This window comes from Callorhinus ursinus, unplaced genomic scaffold, assembly GCF_003265705.2.
Source record: "Callorhinus ursinus isolate GAN/ISIS: 27379988/994484 unplaced genomic scaffold, GSC_fseal_2.0 scaffold25, whole genome shotgun sequence".
In the NCBI taxonomy this organism is placed as follows: domain Eukaryota; kingdom Metazoa; phylum Chordata; class Mammalia; order Carnivora; family Otariidae; genus Callorhinus; species Callorhinus ursinus.
Window position 1 is genome coordinate 21680356 of NW_027397087.1, and position 24536 is coordinate 21704891.

Consider the following 24536-nt stretch of genomic DNA (forward strand, 5'->3'; position numbering starts at 1 on the left):
CTGAAACTTATGAATTGTACTTTGAAATGGCAGAAGAACGAACAAAAGTAAATGAATACCTCTTTAAATGCAGCCATTTGCTTCTGGATTCGATTTACAAATCGCCACTGTATTACAAGACTAAAAAGAAACAAAACATTTCATCTTTTTCACATGAATGAAGAAAAAAATTTAAGGTATATTTATTCCAGTTGGAAACAAAAAATAAAGACTAGGTAAGCCCCAAGCAAAAAGTGAATATGAGTGGTAATACGGCATTGTTATAGAAAGAGAAAAAAGAACATTAAGACCCTGGCTATGAAGAAAGAGAAAGAAGATAACGAAGAGTCTTCTCAGAAAGAACTACAAAATTATTTCCAGTGAAGTATATACTAAACATAATAAAATACTTACTAACAAAATACTTACTAAATATATTCCTTTTTGTTCTTATTGGTAACAACTATTTCTGATCCGCCAATTTTCAACTCGTGTTGATGTGTCTAAAATTAAGCATGATATCTTGATATGTTATTTTAGCGAAAAAAATAAAATATATGCATTATAGTTGTCCCAGAAACCCAGTGTTTTAAATTAAAACCATTCACAAGCTAAGAAAACTTAAAATATTAGTTTTACTAAAATAAACATGGAATGAGTCAAATGTCAAGGAAAGCAGAAATTCTGGCTGAGACAGCTTTTGTTACTGGAAAATAAATTTAAAAATAGAGCACAGAAGTGTGTCGAGGATATGCATTATTTAACTTCTAAACTTAAGTTATAACATTTATTTCACAATTTATGTACCATTTTAATTAATCAAAGTTTACAAACCTGTCCAAAAAGCTCTTCATCTATGACAAACCTGAGGTCCAATTCTGTTGGATCATTTTCAAGAATCCATCTTAGTGAATTGTAATATTCACTATCCTAGATGGGGAAATCACATATTTAAAATTTGTACATAAAAAGACACCTGAACCTGCAAAGAAAGTGTGTTGAGAGTCTGACTACTTAGACAAAAGATGAAAAGTAGTAGAACGTCTTTTCTTATATACACACAGTATTATAAAAAGAGTGGGATAACTATTAAGTGTGAGAGTAGAAATGCATAAATCAGCAGAGTGGGGCTTGCCCGACAGTTTGGAAACCTATCTCTATGTAGAGGCAGTGGAGGGACAGATTTTATTATCCAGTTGAAGGGTCAACTAAAGTAGTTTCCAGATGAATCCTAACTCCCACGGATGCCCAGGAGCACCTAGTGCTTTTCTGGTACGGCCTGTGGAGACGGGGTGTTAAATGTATAAGTAGCTATGTATAAGCAGGTTGTTATTTATACCTGGCCCAAGTTAAAGAAAAATCTCAGATTAAATGTAGAACCTCAATTAACCAACTCAAATAACTGTGAAATCTTATGATTCACAAAGAATTATACGGTCCACATAGATAATGTCACAGGAAAGGAATAAAAAATATACTTGGTTCCCAGGAAGAGAGCTTGGAATCCATGTGTACACACAGCACATGAGGCTTTTCAGTTAACACAGAAAAGCTACCATCAGGGATTTAATCCTTAGGTTTCCATTTCTTTGTAGTGGCCTAACCACAAGGCCTTGCCTTTGGACTGTCATTTTGGAAACATATCCACTCATCATAAAAGATCACAATTCAAATGTTGATAGTACATTGGAGTAATTAGGGAGAAGGGCATTCTTTGAAGTGCATCAAAAAAGATGGATTGATGGACACATGGGTGGACTGACGGATAGGTAGGTAATAAAGTAAGTATAGGAAAAAAAAACCAAGTACAGAATCTTGGTGGTGGATACATATATGTCCACTATAACATTTTAAAAATTTTATTATGTATTAGGAAATTTTCATATTAGAATATTGGGGAAAACGTTCATTTGTATTTTGGAACATTATAATCTATTAATTTCTTCATCATCAAATTCCAACTTGAAAATATCCAGTTGCTTCTTAAATTATATGTTCTGTACATTATAAGTGAAAAAGACATACCACTGATTCCATATCATGAAGTGTTATTGGTTTGTGTAGCATCATCTTGTAAAATGGGCGGATGAAAAAACCTTTCAAAAAAATAAAATGTATTGAAAATGATTACCAAGTGAAAGAAATAAGATCATTATACTTTAAAAAAATGTTTTATGCTTAATACTAACCATCCAACAGTTTGCCATGATAAACTGCCATTCCAGCTACCCGGCCAATAAACTTGAAGTAAGAGAGGTGATCCTCATTACACAATCCGGAGTTTGGATTTATCTGTAGGGTATAATTATCCCTGTAAAGACAAACACATTTAAATGTTCCTCTCCACATTTCATATAAAAATTTTAATATAACAGAATAATAAATTAGCTCCCGCTTTTTGGAGTTTTTACTTCTATTAGAACCACATGAGACCACTGGATTTAATGGTTTTAAAAAGAGTCATTTCTGTCAAAAGGTGGAAACAACCCAAGTGTTCAACAACAGATGAACGGATATGCAAAATGGGGTGTCCTTTTACACAATGGGGTATTACTCAGCCTCAAAACAGGAAAAAATTCTGACATATGCTATACCATGGATGAACCTTGAGGACATTATGCTAAGGAAATAAGTCATTTACGGAAGGAAAAGCCCTGTAGGATTCTACTGATATGAGGTACCTAGCGTGGTCAGATTCACAGAGACAGAAGGTAGAATGGCGACCACCAGGGAAGAAAGCAGTTAGTGTTTCATGGGCTTCAACAGTTTCAGTTGATGGTGAAAGAGTTCTGGAAATGGACGGTGGGGACAATGGCACAACAATGTGAATGTACTGAACACCGCTGAACCGCACACTTAAAATGGCTAAAATGGTAAGTTTTATGTTATGTGTATTTTACTACCATTTTTTTAAAAAGTTATTTCTGAAACAACATTAGTGACTGTCTCCTTTTCTGGCACGTTGTTAACACAGTTTCCTTGCGTCATACAACTCTTTGTTACTTTCAGAACAGTGACTTTTTTTTTTCTGTATACAGTCATTGTAAAAGTACTTACGTAGCAGAATATTCAAACAACCCATAATAAGGGTTAAACATTTCCTTTGAGATCAGGAAGAACCATTCTCTGGCAACTCCTCCGTAATCCAACCCCTTTTCACCGTCAAACTCAATCCACAGCCGAGCCTTGAGGAAATCTGCTCTCTTGACACCCATAATTCTCCTGTAAGAGTCCTCAAGGACAGTTGCACGACGAAGTTTCATTTCAAATTTGTTTGGAATGTCATTCTGAAAACCCAGAGAAGAGAGACTTGTGGTTTAAATCAATTCAACACAATGGCAAATTTATTTCTTGTAAAGTTATTTAAACCATTGTGCTCTACCCTGTGCCCAAGACCCTTTCTTGGGGAAAATGTGACTAGGGATGTTGTCTAGTATTTCCTCTATGGTATAAAAGAATTCATGCGTTTTCTCTAATCACATAATAATACAGACTTCTGATTTTTATACTAGAAGAAGCAGTTATCAGGAGTGGCAATAATGTTCACATGAAGGCACTTCATGAACGGTCCATTCCATATTAAGTTCCAGTGAAGGCCATCCTGCCGCCTACAGCCCAGCCAACGCCTGCTCTTTCTCGGCTGCCTGTTGGTTCTGGGGTTTTCCCAACCTCCACCTTTCCTCCTTGGAGCCCACCCTGCTGCATTCATTAATAGGCACTAACATTTACAGACTGTACCAGGCAACTATTCCCAGCATTTTAATGGGTTAACTCATTTACTCCTCATAACAACGCAAGGAAGAAGAGACGAATATAATCTCCATTTTATGGGTGAAGAAACCGAAGACAAAAGTCAAGAAAGCCTGAGCTCTTGAGTCTCTGCTGTCTTGCTGATTTTTCTGTACATCCTCTGCTTATGTGACAAATGCAGATAACTAGGCTTCTAGACAGACCTCATTGTAAATTTTATAAAAAGATGTCTGAATATTTTATTCTTAAGTGCTTTGTGTGCAATGTTCAAGTGGAAACCAGTAAGAGAAAATTCTGTCACTTCAAAAGAAGAAGGGAGGGTTACTTCTAAGAAAAAAAAAAACAATTTCACTCTTAATATATTTAGGGAAAAGGGGAAGCCCTACAGAAACAGAATAATATAAGCAGTTTTTATAAAGCAATATAAGCAGTTTTCTCTGCTGCTTATGCAATTAAAAATAAAGGCAAGATCGGAGAAAACCAATCTTAGACACTAGGCATCTTGTGCAGCCAAGCATTTACTGGGGCCTGCTCTGGGCCAGGCCCCATGCTAGGTAGCTATAGTAATGGGAATGGGAAGAAAAGGGAATAAAAATGTGGTATAAAATGTGATTCCTCCCTCAAGGAGTTTATAATCCAGTGTGTATAAGAGAAACAAATGTAAATGTTACTAATCCTGAGATTTACAAGAGTAAGAAAATTGCTAATAATAAAGATATAAACAAATGTTCTGTAGGGCCTAAAAGATTGAGCTATTAATTGCAAATGAGGTGATCCAGGAGGCTTTAAGAACAAGTCCTGACTTGAGGGAGAGGGAGGGAAGGACCGAGGAGCAGCTAAGGGAAGAACCTGTTGGGGGGTGGGGGGCTGTGTGTGGCTACTATATGTAACAGCAAGAGGCTGCAGGAGGGAGGGAGAAAGGGTTGTTGCAGTGACAGGAGAAGGCAGAACAGTGGTCTGGGGCCAGAGTGGAGGGAGCGTGGATGCCAACTGGGAAGAGCTGCTGAGCTGAGCAGCAGGGTCAGGTTGTTCCTGGAGACTGACTAACGGGTGGCTTTAAGGAGAGACAAGAGGCATCTGGTCAGTTAAGGACCCTGTGAGAGAGGGATGGCGATGGAGGAGAGAGAGGGCAGGAGGAGCGACTTCCGTGTTTGGGCTGAGGAGTGGACCAGCGTGTGGATTCTGGGGGCCGGAGCCTCGTGTTCAGATCCCAGCACCCCCCTGACACGTCTTTCCTAAGGCTTCATTTCCTCACCTGTAAATTGGGGACAATAATAATAGGCACCCCATGGAGCTGTTTTAGAACGTCAGGAGATAATGCATTTCGTGTGCTTCCTCCATGTCTGGCATATGGTGAGCTCAATAATGATTAGCCATCCTTACTCCTCACTAGTGAGATGTTATGGATAAGGCAGAGGAAAAGGTTAAAGACAACTCAAGGTTTTGTAGCAATGGTTTTTAAACATTTTTATTTCCGTCTTGGTGTTCTGCTCTTTTGCTGTAATGAGACTAGATATGGATTTTTTAAAATCCTATTAGGGACTTTTTGATAAACTAAGGATGCAGGTTCGTAGCCCCTTCCCCATGCTCTTGAGTCTCTCTCTCTGGAGCAACTCCATGTTTCTTAACCTTTCTTTCATGTTTTTATCTCTTTATATAACTTTCTTGCATTCTGGGTAAATATCTCTCTTAACCATCAATATATGTCATTTTGGTCAAGAACATGGACTCTCGAGCTAGACCACTTGTCTGGCTTTGCCACTAATAACCCTGGGACTCGATCACATTAATTAATCTCTCTGTGCCTCAGTACCCTTACCTACAAAAGTGACAATGACAGTTCCTTCCTTAGACTGCTAATATAGAGATTACATGAATACATATAACTTGCTAAGAAGAATGTCTGGTTTGCCGTGAGAGCTCAGTAACTATTACTGCCTTCATTGTGGCTTCTGTGTGTTATGACCTGCTTTATGAAGGCTTTGTTCCACATCTCCTGCTGCCAGAAAGACATCAACAATTAGATATGATAGCATGTTTGTAAGCGCTGAGAATGGCAAATGGGGAAGCTAGTGAGTTCTATTCCACCAGCATATTTTCATTAAGAGTAAAAATATTTACCAGACCAACAGATCAACAAAGTCTTAAAACCCCAAAGGACTTTAGGAAATAGAAAACCAATTTCCAGAGCAATTTTAACACAAAGCTATTATTGAAGATGAGTTTTAAAAAGTTGCTGATAGTTTAGGCTTTTATTAAGGCACAAAATATTTGCACTAAAAAACTATTACATTTCGTTTTTTGTTAAATGTTGGATGAAAACATTCTGTGGTAACAGACCCACCATCTTGAATCTTTGGAAAAGCAGGCTTCCGGCTTGGAACGCAAGAAAGTGTAACCCAATATAGCCACCTAGTGGTAGTATTCCTAAACTGCAGGGAAAGGGGAAAAGTGGGAGCAAATTAGAAAGGAATTACAAAGTGGTCATCACCAACAGAAGTGAAATAGATGGGCAGATGATGAGTTTAGTTCCAAATATTAAATTTGTGGTGATGGAAGAAAAAAACTGTAGTGAACACATCTGATAAGCAGAAGGAGACAAACAAAAGGACCACTGTTTCAATCACAGTTGTATTTTCAAATTAGGCAGAGATAAGTTGTACGAAGCAGTAGAGCATGAATAACTACCGCTGGAAAACGAGAGTCCACGCAGAAGAGGAATATAGAGAGTCCTCCTACACAATCAGGGATGAGGCTGGGGGACAATCTGAGCTTGCTCGGATTCTACCAAGCCCAAACTGTGGTCTCTAATGATATGTAACATGGAGGAATCAAAAAAAAAAAAGAAAAAAAAAAGCCACCTTTCCCTATAAGAAGCTATTCAAAGTTGTTAAAATATAGAATAAATTCTCTATTACTTTTAAAAATGCATTTCCCACACTTTCAGTCTACATAACAATCATTCCTAAGAACTCAATGTAAATATAACTAACCTGCTTCTTCATCTTTCGTCGGAAGAACTCATACTTTCTTTTGTAATCCCTGGAGTAGGGCACTGCCTTGAGTTGAAAATTTTGGAAAAATAAAGAAGGTTTAGGTTGTTTTTATTCTGGAACAATTTTTAAAGTTCCCATCTGGATATTTTATGAACATAAGTTAAAGGCATTAAAAGAGAATACTTGGAAAGAAAAGTTTAATTTGAAGGAAAACAAATACAAAACTTTAAAATTTTTAATTTTTCTGTTTAAAATTAAATTGTATTCAGCAATCCCCATGGCTGTAATTTTCATCATGCAATATTCTTGAAATGCAAAAAGCCAGAAACAGGGAATTTCTTCCAAGGAGAGAAATATTAGAAATGAAAATTTCCATTTCTAAACACACTGTCCAAGTGATTTCTCCATTAAGGGAATAATTTGAAAAATGCACTTTTTCCTTGAACTCTGAGGAATTGCCTTTTTTCCCCATTATTTTAAAATACTAAACATGGAGACTAAAGAGTAATTTAAAAGAACTGGATCTTCAATTTCACTTGTTTTTGTGAATTAGAAAACAAAATCTCAAAAACAAAATATGGAACAAGTAACTGTATAAAGAGGAAAATGATTTTTCCTATCATTATTATATGATAACATTAAGTATTATAATATTTATACTTAAATACGAGTATTTTATACACCAGCATTTACAGTAATTTCCACCAAAAAGTTCAAGCATGCCCCTGGAGTCGACTGGGTGCTGTCTACTTTCTCACCTGATACATTCTTGGCTCCTCTCTGATCTCCTGAGGATTGCCAACATTCTTTTTCAGGCAATGGTGGCAAGTACCAGCCTGAACCCAGCAGCCCCACTGCCTTGGCATTTGACTATCTGGCTCACTAGTCTCCTAAGGCTATTGCAAGGGTAAGGACAATAAGTTTATACACTCTTTTCAAATTATTAAGACCTGGGGGTGGTGGGAGAGTACAGAATTGCAGATGTGCTGTCCTCTCAAGGTCTGTAGGATTATGCCCTTGACCATTTGCCCTTGACAAGACAGGTGAGAGGCCACTGCCATCAGTGCATATGGATGCAAAGAGACTTACTGGTCCAGTTATTGCTACATTTTGCAACCGAGGATCTTCCCATTGTGTTCTTTTTATATCTGAAGAGGGAGAGAAATAAGGTGTTCTTGAGTCTCCTGCACAAAATTCAATATTACAAAAAAATAATGTAATGAAAAATCACATTGCACCTACTGTGATTTATGTAGAAGATTCTTCCATCTGTATGAGTTCTTTCTTCCCATCCTGGCTATAATGAAGAATGTATTTCAATTATTTTTGGAAAGGGTTTGAGATGTATACAGGGTAGAAAAATGGCATTTGGTTATACAGTTAATTTCCATATGCCATTCTTAGTAGAAGGCATTACACTTTATTTTATTTTTTAAGATTTTATTTATTTGACAGAGAGAGACACAGCGAGAGGGAACACAAGCAGGGGGAGTGGGAGAGGGAGAAGCAGGCTTCCCGCGGAGCAGGGAGCCCAATGTGGGGCTCGATCCCAGGACCCCGGGATCATGACCTGAGCCGAAGGCAGACACATAACGACTGAGCCACCCAGGCGCCCCGGCATTACACTTTAATAATAACATTACTTATAGTTGTTGAAGAACTACTGTATTCCAAAATAAAAAATGTTTGAGAGAGCCAAGTTAGATTGCTAGCAAGTCTATAAACTTACAGGTAAAGGTCCCAGATCATTGGAAGAATCAAGTGATGTCTTTCCTCTAAGATGAGCTGGAATTTTCAGTCTTGGATCTTCCTTTTTTTGGTAGAGTAAATAAAGAAAACAACAACACGCACACAAATTTTAAAATCAAGAAAGTCAATCTGTTACTATGTTTTTCTAACATCAATTGATATTTAAACTATTTTCTTTTAAAGTCTACTTTTATTCCATTTGCTTCATCTGTGAAATAATAGTTTCTCTGTCTAAAGCCCATCATTCCCAGGCTACAAGATTCAGTCCGCAGACCTCAGAGTAGGATCAGTTTTAACTCATCATCTGTTTCAGAGAAGCCATTCGGAGAATTTTGCCCCCACTCTTCAGGGATTGCGTCTCTACCTAGGGGCTCTTCTCTCCATAAAAACTGCTGAATGAATGGACATGAAACTAGACCATGTGTTATTTCTGAGGGCTTGAGCATGCTTTTTGGCACTTATCTGTAAAGGTGTTGATGTATTAATATTTTTTAAAGCTAGGGAGGTAAACTCAAAAAGTTTACTAAAGTCAATTCAAATTGTTGAAAAAAAGAACAAAATTCAATTTGTTTGGATTCACTTACATATATTGTTTTAATATTATTTAGTTAAGTAGTTTATTAAACTATTTTAGTTTTATTAAGGTACTTTGGTCTTTTAAGTAAATAAATTAATCAAAATCTAGTCATCTGTTGCTGATTTTCAGTAATTTTTCTATTAGTGGTGAACCAACTGCTAAACAGCTTTAAGGCTTATCTTAAAATAAAAATACTATTCTACCTAGCCTCCCCCAAGGTTTTCTGGGTATTAAATGAGATATGGATTCAAAAGTACCTTGGAACTACAAAGCAACATGTAAAAGGATTATTACAAATACCTTCCTAAACATTTATGTCTAGCGCGTTAAAAACGAAATAGGAAGTAAATGTATTTCCAGGACAATCCCTAAAAATATTAAAAATAGGCGTATTTCTTGAGTAGAAATAATACTGTTAAGAATTCAGCATCTCTTTAAATGAATACGAGGAAATGTAGGTTATATTAATGTACATTTAAGGGTTACAGGGAACTATTTGTAAGAGTTAAGATCATTGTTCTACATTCAAACTGGACAGTATTAAAGTTACCCAGGTAGTGGTTTTGGTGTTGTGGTCAATAAAGAAAGGTCTCCCATTGGGTGCGTGCCGGACTTCCCAGCCTTTGGGAAGGAATCCTTGCTCCGTTTCAGACGGCTGGGTCACCTGCTGTGCTGAATCACTCGTGGGGACGTGTGGTTGAGGGCACGCAGAACTCTGGCCTGACCGCAGCTGACTGGTCTCGGCTGTGGCCTAGCACATGAAGTAAGTCATGTTGTCATGTTTTATAGAGAACACACAAATAGCTGTGGTTAAAAGGTAACTTAACCTGCAAACAGAATATATCCTTATAAATAGACCTAAACATGGCAGACGCATTTTTCTAATAGTGTTTCGTCAAACTTCGTTTTTAAAATAACTTATAATTTCTCAGCTAATTCTTGAGCGGTACGACACTGGCTAACAGTCCAAGTCTGCTGTGGATGTGCGTGATGGAGGCAACGAGGTCAGAGGGACCGTGCCCCAGCAGCAAGGTCACCACGGTGCCAGTTCAAAGAGGCTGTCTCTGCTTGCCCCAAAGACACACAGAGTGAGTGCGCAATTCCCCACACGTAGAAGTGCCTGCCAATGCTGGGCAAAAAAAAATGCATGGCAAATATCCATTGCAGAATTGGATCACTGAAATGTAATATATTCATTTGATGAACTATTAGGCAGTGGTTAAAAGAAACACACCAGATCCATACATAAGACAACATGGATAGGATTTAAAAACACTGTTGAACAAAAAAGATTTAGAATTATATGACATCTTTGCAAAATTTGAAACACAGGAACATAAACACTACTTTGCATCATTTTAGCTCTCTCTGTAAGTATATAAAAGAGCCTGGAAGAACTGTGTGAGGCCACTGCAAGAAGATGGAAGTCTGCAGCTCAGAAGAGGGCCCTTACCAGGACCCAAAATGCTGCCCTCTGAGCTCGGCCTCCCTGCCTCCAGAGCTGTGAGAAATGTTTCTGTTGTTTAAGCCCAAAAAAAAAAAAAAAATGACTGGAAGAATGACCAACAGACTTAAGACGGTGCTTCTCTCTGGGTAGTAGGACCAAGCGCTTGGCTAAAAGGAATTTAGTTTTATCTGTACAATTTTACTTTTTATTTTTTTTTAAATTGTATGCCACTGCCTTTATACTATTATAGCAACTGGCTATGTTTTGTTTTGTTTTGTTTTTAAGATTTTATTTATTTATTTGAGAGGGAATGAGAGAGAGAGAGAGCATGAGAGGGGGGAGGGTCAGAGGGAGAAGCAGACTCCCTGCTGAGCAAGGAGCCCAATGTGGACTCGATCCCGGGACTCCAGGATCATGACCTGAGCCAAAGGCAGTCGCTTAACCAACTGAGCCACCCAGGTGCCCACAATTTTATTTTTTAAGTATTTTTTAAAGAGAGAGAGAGAGAGAGAGAGCATGAGTGGAGGGAGGGGCAGAGGGAGAAGCAGATTGCCCCTGAGTGGGGAGCCCGATGGGGGGAGCTCAATCCCAGGACCCTGAGATCATGACCTGAGCCAAAGTAGACACTTATCTGACTGAGTCACCCAGGCGCTCCTTTATTTTTAAAAATAAAATGCCTAGAAACAAATACGGTAATTTGTTAATGGTGGTAAATTCTGGGTGTTAAGAAGGTGGGTATTTGCTGTATTGTTCTCTATGCTTTTCAGTGTTAAAAAATTTCTCAGTCAGAGAAACAGTGATAAAATAAATTAAACATTTTCCTAAACATGAGGAAATGTCACAAAAGCCACTCGCTGTTGCCAAGGACAAAGTGTCATCGTGGCAAATTTCTTTAACAGATCCTAATCACTAAGATTATCTTTTAGAGAAATAATGATCTTAACCATTCAAATAACATTATTACCCAATGGACCAGATCATTTGCTCCATTTTATTCCCAGATGGACTTGTTTTACATGATAGCAAGTGATAATCATGTATGTGAGAGAGCCATAGGAAATGGGAGCACCAAGGTCAGCAAACAATTAGAACATGGCTAGCAGCAACCAGTATATACCACAGAATGATGTACTAGCTTCCACAGGAGTATGATGGCGTAAATTATGTAAGAAAACAAGTTAACAGGTAGATTGCATGGTACCTGTACCATGGGCTTTGTCCAGGTGGTAGTTCTGGAATTGTGATCTACATAATATGATCTTCCTCTTTCATCTTGTTTTTCTTCCCAACCTGGGGGTAATCCAGATGAAGTAGGCAAAAGCTACAGTGAAGAATAATAGGAAAACTGAGTATGAATATGAAACAAACCTTTTAAAAGGACCACCTACCTCCCTTTTTCACTGCCCTCTCTCTTTAAAATGAATGGACTTTTAAATCATAATTTGAGGTGTATGAAATGAAGTGTACCACATTCTACTTAAGAAAAACCAGAACAGACCATAATGATGAGAGCGATACCAACATTAATAAAACATGACAGTAGTAACAACCACACACTAAATGTTTTAACATAGATCATGTCATTTAACCTCCACACAAATCTTAAGGAGATAATTGCTATTACTAGCCAGTTTTTATTTACAAGGAAACTGAAGCTTAGAAAACTGGGGTAACTGCCTAACAGATACATTGCTAATATGGAGCTGAGATCTGAGCCAGGTAGTTTAACTACAGAATTTATCACCCATATGCGCTGAGTCAGAAGTTACCACTGCCATCTTCCTGTAAGGGCCAGGAAGCTGCTACTTTTGAGTTTATTACTAATGAACAAAGAGGTCTGGTTGTTCCCAGGTTTACTTAAAGTAGTCCAGGTTTGGTCTTCCTTTTGTCTTTTGAACCAGATTAGACTCCTCAAGGTTTGGCCTGTTTCCCCAATGTGTCTTATACATATAAACTATCGCCGCTGGTCTGCTTACAGCTACACCGTCCCTAGACACACCGGGGTAGAGGTATGTTGCTCACAGATATGATGAGCTGTTGATCTACAAAATAATGAAATTTAAGTTGCCTGGCTTTACAAACGTCCAACAGCTGGTGAGTAGATAAACGAAATAGAGCAGATACGTCTACACAACAGAATGTCACGAACTACTGAGACGTGCACCAGCATGGTCAAAACTTGAAAACATCATATGGGAGTGAAATGGGCCAGATACATCAAACTACAACACTGTATGGTTCCACTTATGTGAAACTTCTAGAAAAGGCAGCGCTGTAGGTACAGAAGGAGGATGAGTGGTTACCTGGGGCTGAAAGTAGATGCTGGGATTGAAGAAACTTTCTGGGGTGATGAAGGGTTCTTAGACTTGATTATGGTAATATTTGCACAACTGTACAAATTTACTAAAATTCATGTATTTGTACAAAATGAAGGGATTTTATGGTATGTAAATTATACCTCAAGAAAACTTTTTTAAAAATCAATTCAATGTATTGAGAAGAAAAAGGTATGGAAATAGCTTTTCTAGTACATATAAAAACTGAAGTGCGTGTATGTACAGATGAATATAAATCATCTCTAGATTCTGCTGCTCATCTGGTGAGCGTCTTGGATGAATGCCTGTCCGTCCGTCAGAAATGCGACATTTTCCTTGTAGGAGGACATTACAAAGCACAGTGGGAGAAAACCAGGGGTCTCTGCTTAAGCAGGCTCCAGCCTAACGGAGGAGGGCAGGCAAGTGGCAATAGCGGGAGAAAGGATGGTGAGGGCCGTGTTTCTGCGGCATTTCCTCTATTGTAGACGGTCAACGCTGACTGGGCCAACGGCACAAGTGAGTTGCCCCCCCTCCTTCGTCAGCACAGGATTGTGTCCCTATCTTGGTGCAGTGCCACCTCTTTAGATGGATAAGCCACTCTTAGTTCAAGGAATTCTGAGCCTCTGCATTCCTATGCTGGAATTTTCATAAGAGGAAAAACAATCCCCACTTTTCCAAAATTAATGCATAGACTGCCATTCAAAATTACAAATGGTGGAAAAAGGTGAGGAGGTATTCTACATGTGGAAATGGCATGCACGCAGAGCCAGAGGAGGGAGAGAGTCAGGAAAGGGGGCAGCCTGTTTGGAAGAAAAAGGAGGGACGGGGTGAAGGCAGCAGGAGGTTCCCATGGGCGGATGAGGAGGACGGTAGGCTGAAGGGGCTGGGAGCCTGGAAGTAAGACACAAGTGGGGGTTGCGTCAAGGAGAGATAAACTCAAAGTAATGAGAGTTGAGTAAGGAAGAGGGGGGTGGAAGACCAAAAGGGAGTCAAGGGTCCAGGCATGAGGCTGTTAAGGTCTAAGCCGCAGTTAAGGCTGCGGCTGGAAATCCTACTGAGAAGGAGGCAGAAGGCCTCAGTGGATGTGGAGTCTGATGGGAAGAGAGCAGAACTCCATGCAGCCTGGCCACTGAGCTTGCCAACACCAGCCCACCCCTGCCCAAGTGACGGATGTGCCACTTCACGTATGGGGCAGACACTGCAGCTCGATGCCAGGGGTCAGTGTCCAGAGCAGAGGCAGCTGGACGGCACAGTCTCGACCCGAAGGCTGCCTGCAGACCGCCTCCAGCCAGCCCGGGGCCTCAGCGCACAAGCCCACATGTTGCCCCCAGTCGCCGGGGCAGGGGCCTTGCTTTCTTAGCACGGGAGAGGCGGTCTCCCCCGCCCACCTACCTCATTTCCTCCTGTCCTGAACCTCATCTCCAAGAACCGAGATTCTGTGCTCGATTGGCTCATTGCTAAGCAGTCCAATGTTCATACTCAGTGCTCCAAAAAAAAAAAAAAAAAAAAGTTCTTGGGGCGCCTGAGGGGCTCAGTTGGTTAAGCAACTGCCTTCGGCTCAGGTCATGATCCTGGAGTCCCGGGATCGAGTTCCACATCGGGCTCCCTGCTCAGCAGGGAGTCTGCTTCTCCCTCCGACCCTCCCCCCTCTCATGCTCTCTCTCATTCTCTCTCTCAAATAAACAAAATCTTTAAAAAAAACTTCTTGAGTTTCCTATTTTTACTGACAATGAGGGGAGAGGATAACTCACCACAGGAAGTGTAGGCTGTTCCTCAAAAGTATAGGCTTGTAAGCTGCCTCTTCTGCTGGAATGATTCTTATTTAAAAAAAAAAAAGAGTGATAATAGGTTTAGGTTTTTGATCTGTGTCTGAGTGGCAGATAAGGTACGGGGCGGGGGGCGGGTGGGTGTGATGGGGTAGAAGGGAGAGCCACTGCGGAGTGGCACTCAGCTGCTCTCCACACCCCTGTGGGCCAGCGCCTTCCACCCTGTGGCTCACTCTTGGGCCCTGGCTCCTAGGTGGCCTCCCAGACACTTTTTCTTGAATGTCTAACGGAGACCCCTCATTATGCTCCACACTCATTCGCTTTTCCCCTGTCCACAACCACTCAACCCTGTTCCTTGTTTCGGGGGGCAGGGCTGGAGTCCAGCAGCGGCTGCCCTCAGGTATCAGTTCGTCCCCAGACTCCCCTCCCGTCCCTTACAGGCAGGGCAGTCACCAGATCTTATTGTTTCTTTCCCAGCTCTCAACTATATTCTCCTTGCACTTTAGTTCAAGTTGGGTTTTCTTTCTTTTTTTTTTTTTTTTAATTTCAAGTTTTCATCATTTGTTGCCTTGCCTGTCACGGCAGCAACCCCCTCACAGATCTCCCTGCTTCAAGTCCAATTTCCTTAAAGCCGCCCTCCATGCTGCGCACTATGGCCAGAGCACACCCCACAGTGCAGACCCCGTCACATCGTTCTCGAGCGCAGAGCCCTTCTGTGACCTCTCACGGTCACCGGCATGAAATCCATAGCCCAGAACGTAGCAAGCTCCCAGACCGGGCTGCTCCTCATAGCTCCAGCCCTGCCCACCGCAACACCCACCCTCTGGACATTCTAGATGACTCGTCCCCCCAGGAGCCCCCTATTCTTTCTTTCCCTGTGCTTTTATATGCAGGCTTTTGTCACTACCCGAATTTTTTGATGTTATTAAATAACAAAACCAAAAACTTGTAACACACATAAAATTAAGTCAAAATATCTACTGTAGGGCGCCTGGGTGGCTCAGTTGGTTAAGCGACTGCCTTCAGCTCAGGTCATGATCCTGGAGTCCCGGGATCAAGTCCCACATCAGGCTCCCTGTTCAGCGGGGAGTCTGCTTCTCCCTCTGACCCTCTTCCCTCTCGTGCTCTCTGTCTCTCATTCTCTCTCTCTCAAATAAATAAATAAAATCTTTAAAAAAATATCTACACTAGTATTGTTGACAAGAACAAAGAACTGCAATCTAAAGTCTATCAGTAGGAGACTGGTGAGATATCTTAAGGATTACTTGCACAAAGGAATGACGTTTGATGATTTTTCTTTGTTGGTTTTAAAAGAGGTTTTAAAATATGTTTAAAATATGTACTGAAATGGTCCAACATGTATGATACAACAAGTGAAGAGAGTTAAGTTACCAAAAAGATGATCTCAGGTTAAAAAAATTATGTACAAATATATGTGTGTCATACATGTTTACAAATATATAGAAAATATTTAGGGGCACCTGAGTGGCTCAGTCATTAACCGTCTGCCTTCGGCTCAGGTCATGATCCCAGGGTCCTGGGATCGAGCCCCACATCGGGCTCCCTGCTCTGCGGGAAGCCTGCTTCTCCCTCTCCCACTCGCCCTGTTTGTGTTCCCTCTCTCGCTGTCTCTCTCTCTCTCTCTCTCTCTGTCAAAATAAGTAAATAAGATCTTTTAAAAAAAAAAAGGAAAATATTTAGGACAATATATGCCAAACCATTAATAGCAATTGAGGGAGCATATGTTAGACGGAAGACGGAAGACTGAATTTTTGTTTTATATACTTCAATACTGTTTGAACTTTTAAGCATGACCATATAATACCTTAAAAATAATAAATTATTTTTTAAATTAATATGCACATGGTATGAAATTCAAAAGGTACAGGGGCACCTGGGTGGCTCAGTTGGTTAAGCATCTGCCTTCAGCCCAGGTCTCAGGGTCCTGGGATCCAGCCTCATGTCGGGCTCCCTTCTTGGTGGGGAGCTTGCTTCTCCCTCTCCCTCTGTCTGACACTCCCCTTGCTTGTGCTCTCTCTCTCTTTCTCTCTCACAAATAAATAAATAAAATCTTAAAAAGAAACACAAAAAAAGCAAAAAAAAAAACCAAAAAAGCAAAAAAAAACCCCCAAAACTCACTTCATTCTTTTCATACCTGCATAGTATTTCATTGAATGCCATCTACCTCCCTGTTTAGTCTAAGTACATCAGCTCCTATTCACACGTGTGTGCTGGTGACAGGTGTGGTATAATTGAGGAGGAGAAAAGTAGCCCCAGACATGCAGGACTTGCTTGGCTCTCATCAGTCGGATCAACACAAAAGCAAGACCACTTTGTAATCATGCCTGAACACAGACAAAATGTGAACACTGTCCAGCCACAAAATACCAAAGATCTCTCCATCCTGGCAAATCTGAGTGACTATTGCTTTTTTACGAATTACAGCTTTAGCCTCACTATACATAAGATTTGAGACATTCAATCACAGAATCATTCCTTTTTTTTTTCTTTTAAGTGGGTCCACACCCAGCATGGAGCCCAATATGGGGCCTGAACTCACAACCCAGAGATCAAGACCTGAGATCAACAGTCAGACGCTTAACTAACTGAGCCACCCAGGCACCCCACACTCTTGCTTCCTCACAGCATCCAGTGCAAAGTCCTGCTTCCTTAAACGATCCTCAAAATCGCCTAACATGAACCCAAATCCTCCAAGTCTTTTCTAACATACTCTTTTTTTTTTTTTTAAAGATTTTATTTATTTATTTGACAGAGAAAGAGACAGCAAGAGAGGGAACACAAGCAGGGGGAGTGGAAGAGGGAGAAGCAGGCTTCCCGCCGAGCAGGGATCCCAATGTGGGGCTCGATCCCAGGACCCTGGGATCATAACCTGAGCCGAAGGCAGACGCTTTAAAGACTGAGCCACCCAGGCGCCCCTTCTAACATACTCTTACTGAGACACTCAGGGTGTGTGTTCTCCTTGCTGAAATGAGTAATAAACCCAACATGTTTAATTACAGGTATGTTCCTGGGGGGGTCTTTGGCTGGGAGGCACTGGTTTATGTAATGGCTATTTAGACTCCAATGACCCTTTGGGTTATCCATGACTCTGCTCCATACTATTAGTGGAGATATTTGAAAAAATGACCATACCATAAAGTCCTAAAGTCCCTAACACACTATTATATGCCATTTAAGACACAGTTTTTCTTATCACAAGAAAAAAATGTGTAGCTATGTGAGATAATAGATGTTAGCTAGACTTCGTGTGGTAGTAATTTTGCTATTATATATATATATATATGTATATCACATCATTATGTTGTATACCTTAAACTAATCCAGTGTTGTCTGTCAATTACATCTCAATAAAACCAGGGATAAAAGACAAAATTTTATGTAAATGTTGGATACCCAATGGAATAATATATATAATATAAAATCCTGAAGCTACAACAAAATCTAAGAGCATCTTACCGAGCTGGATACTGGCTGGCCGGTGGCTGAATTTCTACAAATTGTGAATCTGGCATTCAATTCTTCCGCAAGATGAGTCTGAACATCCAAGTTACTTGATGCTGGAGGTGATGGGAAGGCCTGATTGCTATACATGGTGGCTTCATCTTCTCTTATAATTTCCCAGTTCTAAAACAAACAGAATAATCTTAAGCCACACATACTTTAATCTTATTGCTGTAACATGTGTCTATGGACAAGAACAAGAAAATTCTTTCTACCTCGGAAGACTCTCGATTATCCACACTTTCTGTCTCCTCAGATATCTGCCGCCTGGTGGTAAATGCACGCTGTGCTTGCAGTTGCATGTTACCATTCTCAGCATCTGTTAGGTTGTCCCTGGATTAGAAATAGAAAAACCATCACTCATGGCTGAAGATAGTTAAAATGATAGTCAAAGATGCTATGATCATTTAAAAAAAATACTTTAGATTAGAATTCACTGGTTTGGGCCAAACCCTATTTCAACACACACAGATGAAGTCATGGGCACATTGGTATCTTCAGAGTACCTTGTGCAATTAAGGTTTTGGGAAAATGTATAACACGTCTGACTTTGATATTTTAGTTCATCACCGTGCCTAGGGCAATGTTTGACATATAAGGGCACTCAAAAATATTTGTTGAATAAATGGATTTCTGGGAGTTTCATAAATAATTTCATTATATTATTATTTTGCCATGTTATGATATGCGTAAAATCTAAAGTAGCTCTAGAGAGATTATAAAAAAGAAGCTTTAGGAGTTAGTTACATATACAGCTTCAAGAACCAGACATTAATGTTTTCCAGAATTGATCTTAAGCCAAGAGTAGAGTTCCCCATGCACGAATGCAGAGGGCAAAATGAAGTATCACGTAAGAATCACTGTAATTAAAAACTTAATAGATCCCAGATTAAATAGTATCTGTTTTTGATCATTAACAGAAATAGGCCTGGTCTGAAAAAAGATAATAGTAAAAACATGTCTGAGTTTAGGAACATTATAGTAAATCAGCCTGAACACCATTACCCTATTTATTCCATTATTCTAGCTATTTGCATTTAGTATAATAAATCAGACCTTCAGATCAAGAATTTTATACAAATATTTAATAACAAAATTAATTTATCTAATGCCATATAAGCCCAGGGTAGTCGGAAGATCAATTCTTACTGTACTATTGCTGAAGAAAACATAATTTTGACAGATGGTTCTAAGAGAATGTTTCAGATTATTTTCTCCTAAATACCTGATTTAGGCTAGCTGAAAGTGATGTCAACCGTAGTGAAAGAAATGTGATTCTGCTCAAGTCAGGCTTGCTATAATACTGAGGTCTGCAGTAGGACAATTTTGTAGAATTTCATAGTGTCTTCAGTTTTACGATTTGTACAGGTCCCTAAGAGATTGATGCTTTTGTGCCACGAAGAACCAGGATCACTGATTTGCTTTGGAAGGATTTAAGAACAGAAAATATCTATGAAAGTGCTTGGACTGTATCAGACACAAAATACCAAAGCCAAAAATTAGAAATTAATGGACAAATACAAAAAATTTTAAGTCTCTGTCAAAAAGTAGAAGACTAAAGAAAGCCTTCATAAGGCCATAAGGGAGGAGAAATGGAAGGGCATTTGATAATAAATGTGAGTAATGGGACATTTGTAAATGTATATTTAGAAATACAGTCTGATGATAATCAAAGAAAAATGTCACTGAGAAGACATAAATTAGAATACCTTAAAGGTCATTCTTTCTATCCTTGATCTGTGTGCATTGAAAATTGTGTATGCACTGACAAGATTGGCAAATGAGTGTTTAACAAAAGACCCTTGTTATTCAGTCCTTTATGTTTTATAAGTAATTTATATTTAAAAATAGTGTACTGTAGAAATTAACATTTTATTATATTTTAGTAACAAACTACAAAAAATTTCCAAGATTTTCTAAACCAGTCTAAAGAAAAAAACCCATCCTTTGTGGCTACAAAATAATTTAAAATAAAGAAGCAATTAGAAGGGTGGTATCTGTGGCTCCAATAATTTTGAATATTATCAAATCATTTAAAAAAAGAAACAGCTAAGAAGGCATTTTTAAAGCCCTGGATCATAAAAATCCTCCTCACATTTTTACAGCTTATGGATCCCTATACTACTATGAACCCATTTGAGACACAACTTCAAAATGAAAATTAATGGTCAAAATGTATTCATACACAAATGTAAAAGCCACCAGCACATACTGAGGGGTTGGTCTTTTCCACTGTGTTCTTCTAGATTCATGGTTTACATAGTAGGTCCTTCCAAGAATATCCTGCCTCTCTTCCCATCCTGGAGGTAGAGGAGAAGGTTCTTGCTGCTGCTGCAAATGGCAAGCAGCATCTGGTTGGTCCAAAACAACCCAGCCAGGCTGAAAAACAGAGTGGTAACAATTAAGTTTATGCTTAACTTTTTTAACCTTATAAATTATGCTGAAGGAAATTTAAAAAGAGATTAGCATATCCAGTTCCAGAAATTATGCACGGAAAAATTTGCAGTATCAACTTTTAAGACCATAATATGAACATTTTATGATAATGAAGACTTTTTTTCTGCAAAATGATAACATGTAAATTTTGCTTGAAACTTTTAACATTTTTACATTTTTCAAAAAAGTTTTAAAACACACTTAATAGGAAAAAAAGGACAGAAAAAATTTTAATTTTTTTAAAGATTTTATTCTTTAGTAGTCTCTATACCTAATGCGGGGCATGAACTTACAACCCCAAGATCAAGAGTTGCATGCTCCATCTACTGAGCCAGCCAGGTGCCCCAGGACAGAAAAAATTTTAAATAAACAAACAATGATGGGCAGCACTGAGAAACACAGTTTAAACTCCTGTAACCTTAGTTTATTCTCTAAATTACAAGCAAATGAATGGACAAGAATATTGTCTTATTGGGCATTGTCTTTCCCATAGAGAAAGGAGCTTGTTATGGTAGAAATCAGTAACTAAGTGAGACCTGAAAAAAAATCACTAGATGAAGCCCAAATATGTGTAGGTTTGACAGGGAAAGGCAAAGAATTTAGAAATAATTGCTACAATGAACTCTCTAGCAACTGAAAAGCCATTATGATTCTCACATCTGACTTTTCTCTTTCTGGATTATGGAAAGGCATTTTGGTCAGGTCATAAAGTAGCCGAAGAAATAAAATTTCATTTGTTTTGTTTGTTTTATTTAAGTGCCAGGAAAGCACTGGAAATTTCCTCTGGTACTAGTGAGGGGCATATGTACATGAAGCCTAAACTAGGGTAGTTAGGTTAAGGAATTACTTGGAAGGGTAGCAAGAGTTAATGGCATGTTTTTACATAAGAAACTTCCTAACAGAAAAGGCCTACTAAATACCAATACTAAATGCCAATAAATAAATAAAAGGTCCTACTAAATACCAATATGGCTAGTGAAGCAGAAATAAATGAGTGAAGAAAACTTAAAAATTCTCCTAAAGAGACATAAAAAGAGACCTGAATGAATGAAAAGACGTAATACGATCTTGGTTAGGAAGACTCAGTCTCACAAAGGTGTCAATATTCCCCAAGTTAATATATAAAGTGTCCAAGATTCTGATAAAACTACATTACAGATTTTTTTTTTTTTTAAAGTAGGCTCCACACTGGGCATGGAGCCCAACATGGGGCTTGAACTCACAACCTTGAGATCAAGATCTGGGCTGAGATCAAGAGTCAGGACACTTAACCTACTGAGCCACCCTGGCACCCCTACTTTACAGATTTTTATAAATAATGGGACAAGGCAATTCTCAAGTTCAAACAGACACACAAACAAGCAAGAATAACCAGCACAGTTCTAAAAACAGAAGAATGAGTGATTAACCCTATTGAATAAAATATATGATACACTACAACAATTAAAGCTGTGCAACATTGAGGTACACACAGCTCAACAGAATGAATCAGAAAGTCCAGAAGGACTCAGATTTATAGGACTTTAGGATATGATAAAGACAGTTCAAATTTGTGGGAAAATAGGAAAAAAAGTATGTGGGCTGCTACCTCATACCTTCTACCGGGATGTTACAGATTGAACAATGTTTAAATGCTACAAAGTAAAACCAACATGTATTACAACAAAACTTGAAATTTAAAGAATATGTTCCAAGACTGGGGAAGCCTTTAAGTATGAAAGAGAAGATTATCAAATTTGATTACAAAACCCCCAAATTTGTACATGGCAAAAACTACCAAATCAAAGTGGAAAAAAAATGACAAACTGGGAAACGTATTTGGTACCATAATAACAGGCAAAAAAATAATGTCCTTAATATACACAGTCTTTCTTTCGAGGCACTGGGTGGGGATCTAGCACTGGAGGACGGTTGTGTGCCAGGCCAGCTGATGGCTTAGAAGGGGGAGGGGAATTTTTTTATGTTGGAAGGCTGACTCTGAAAAGAAAGGGAGGAGAGCTGAGAAGGAAAGGAATGTTTTCTGGCAGCCTGGAGAAAAGGAAAGGGGTTTCTGCAGCAAGGGTGATCTCTCTGGCTGGTCTGGTGGGAGGGTTATCGGCCATAGACTGAGACAGGACAGAAGGTGAGGAGGGCAGAGGGGCCAGCGAGAGAGGAAGACAGGAAGAATTCTGGAAAAAGGGATCTGGATGGGAAGTAAATTCACTCCCTTTCTTTCTTAGTCTTATTTTTTCTCCTTTTTACCTCTTCTATGGAACCGACATCTCTTTAATTTTGCTTTCTTTTATTGCTCTATTTCTCTCCTTTTTCCTTTATCCTCTTTCTCTCTCCAACTGTGTTTACCTTCCTTCTCTTTCTCCTTTCCATTCCTTTAAATGATCATAGTGTAGGATCTACAGACTTAAAAATTAGTCTTGTATATATTATATCAAATTTTATTTCTCTGGTCTCCATTTTAAAAGTAGGTGAATTGAATTTTTGTATTTCACTCTCTTGAAAAACGGTTAAGTTTTTAAAAATATGGTCATTGATTATTTTTCTGTAGATTAATAAAATTTATTAATAAGAGGGTCCTCACTACTGCTGTAAAGGATTGTAAAAATGTTTAGAGCTAGGAAAATGGTACCACAAGATTATTTCTTTAAAATCTTAAAGATTTCTCTCCTAAAGGTCTCCTTAGTGAATTTATGTTATCTAAGGAAACTTGAGAAGGTAAAGGCCTAATTTTTAAAAACCTGGTTCAAGTTCTAGGAAGTACAGTTGTACATTTGAATATTGTTTAGAAAAACTGAGTTTTCATTTTTTTTGTATAGAATGCCTCCTTACGAAACATATATCAGCTAATATTCTTCACAAAATAATTTTCTAAGTATCAATGAATGTTATTTAATTACTAACTTGAAAGCTAGTATGCAATTGCCAACAATTTAATGGAGTCAAAGAGGATCAGAAAGAAAGTATTCAGAGCTACAACACACATTAATGTTAGTCTTGCAAAATATATACAACTAAATCTAAAGTTGCAAAGGGTACAAAAATCAAATGTTAAATACTAATCTGTTATAGCCAGACTTTGATATACTAAGGAATACAGGTTGCCTAAGTGTGAGCCCCTTTTGAAAATGACAACTGTTTTCTTTAAATAGAATTTTATATATTCAGTTACAAATTAGATGTCAAAGACAAGATTTCTCTGGTCATTAGCTACACAGAAGATAAATAAGCATAGATTCATGTGTTTAAATTCCTAGGGCCTTTCATAAATAAACTCCTACATGCTTACATCTACTGAAATTATAAGGTGCATTCTGAGGGAATTCAAACACTGAGACCTGAGACCACAAAATGAAGCAAAGCAACTCTACCCACAGGAACTGAACTGTGAATAAGGTACCTATGATATGTGTGTGTGGGCAAAACTTGGAGCAGGTTCCTAAATAATGAAATGCTGTTAAATTTTTTTTTAGTTACTAAATAAAGAATTTTCTTTATGGCAGGCATCCTTCATCTCAAACAGAATTCCATTATGCAAGATACCCTGTGCACCAAAATGCCAGGCAGAGAGACTTTGACCCAATAAATACCTAAAATTTTTAAAAAAGTGATTATTATATGATAAATCAGAGAAAAACTAAAAAAGAAAAGGTAATCAAATAAGCAAACATACACTTAAGAGAGGATGCCATGTTTTTTGATTGCCAAACTAAGGGCTAACTATATTCTGTGATTTAAAGAAAAAAGTTCTTTCCTTCTATTATTACAGATTTTCCCATAAAGTAAACTCTTCTTAGTGCATATAAGAAATTCCCAGAGGGGCACCTGGGTGGCTCATTCAGTTAAATGTCTGACTCTTGATCTCAGCTCAGGTCTTGATCTCAGGTTTGAGTTCAAGCTCTGTGTTGGAGCCTACTCAAAAAATTCCCAGAAAGCTCTGTTGCAAAAGCATGCCTTGTTCTCGAGCTTTCTTTCTCAAGTATGTGGGTATGTGAGGTACTGTCCAGT

General features: G+C 38.7%; 1 protein-coding gene across 6 annotated transcripts in view; it reads right to left on the reverse strand.

The window, feature by feature from the left end:
* NEDD4 (NEDD4 E3 ubiquitin protein ligase) overlaps nt 1-24536 on the reverse strand; it is a 143497-nt gene that overhangs the window by 9117 nt on the left and 109844 nt on the right. For 5 of the 6 annotated variants that reach the window (XM_025884380.2, XM_025884386.2, XM_073877050.1 and 2 more), the window contains 16 exons: nt 20314-20480; nt 18317-18434; nt 18057-18224; nt 14565-14630; nt 11700-11819; nt 9602-9802; nt 8455-8535; nt 7968-8022; nt 7815-7873; nt 6723-6788; nt 3037-3266; nt 2169-2290; nt 2005-2075; nt 814-909; nt 409-482; nt 60-120 (listed from right to left, as the gene is read on the reverse strand). In XM_025884380.2, the coding sequence (XP_025740165.1) occupies nt 60-120; nt 409-482; nt 814-909; nt 2005-2075; nt 2169-2290; nt 3037-3266; nt 6723-6788; nt 7815-7873; nt 7968-8022; nt 8455-8535; nt 9602-9802; nt 11700-11819; nt 14565-14630; nt 18057-18224; nt 18317-18434; nt 20314-20480 (1755 nt within the window). The remainder of the gene's footprint in view (nt 1-59; nt 121-408; nt 483-813; nt 910-2004; nt 2076-2168; nt 2291-3036; nt 3267-6722; nt 6789-7814; nt 7874-7967; nt 8023-8454; nt 8536-9601; nt 9803-11699; nt 11820-14564; nt 14631-18056; nt 18225-18316; nt 18435-20313; nt 20481-24536) is intronic. The other variant, XM_073877048.1, reaches the window with a different exon arrangement.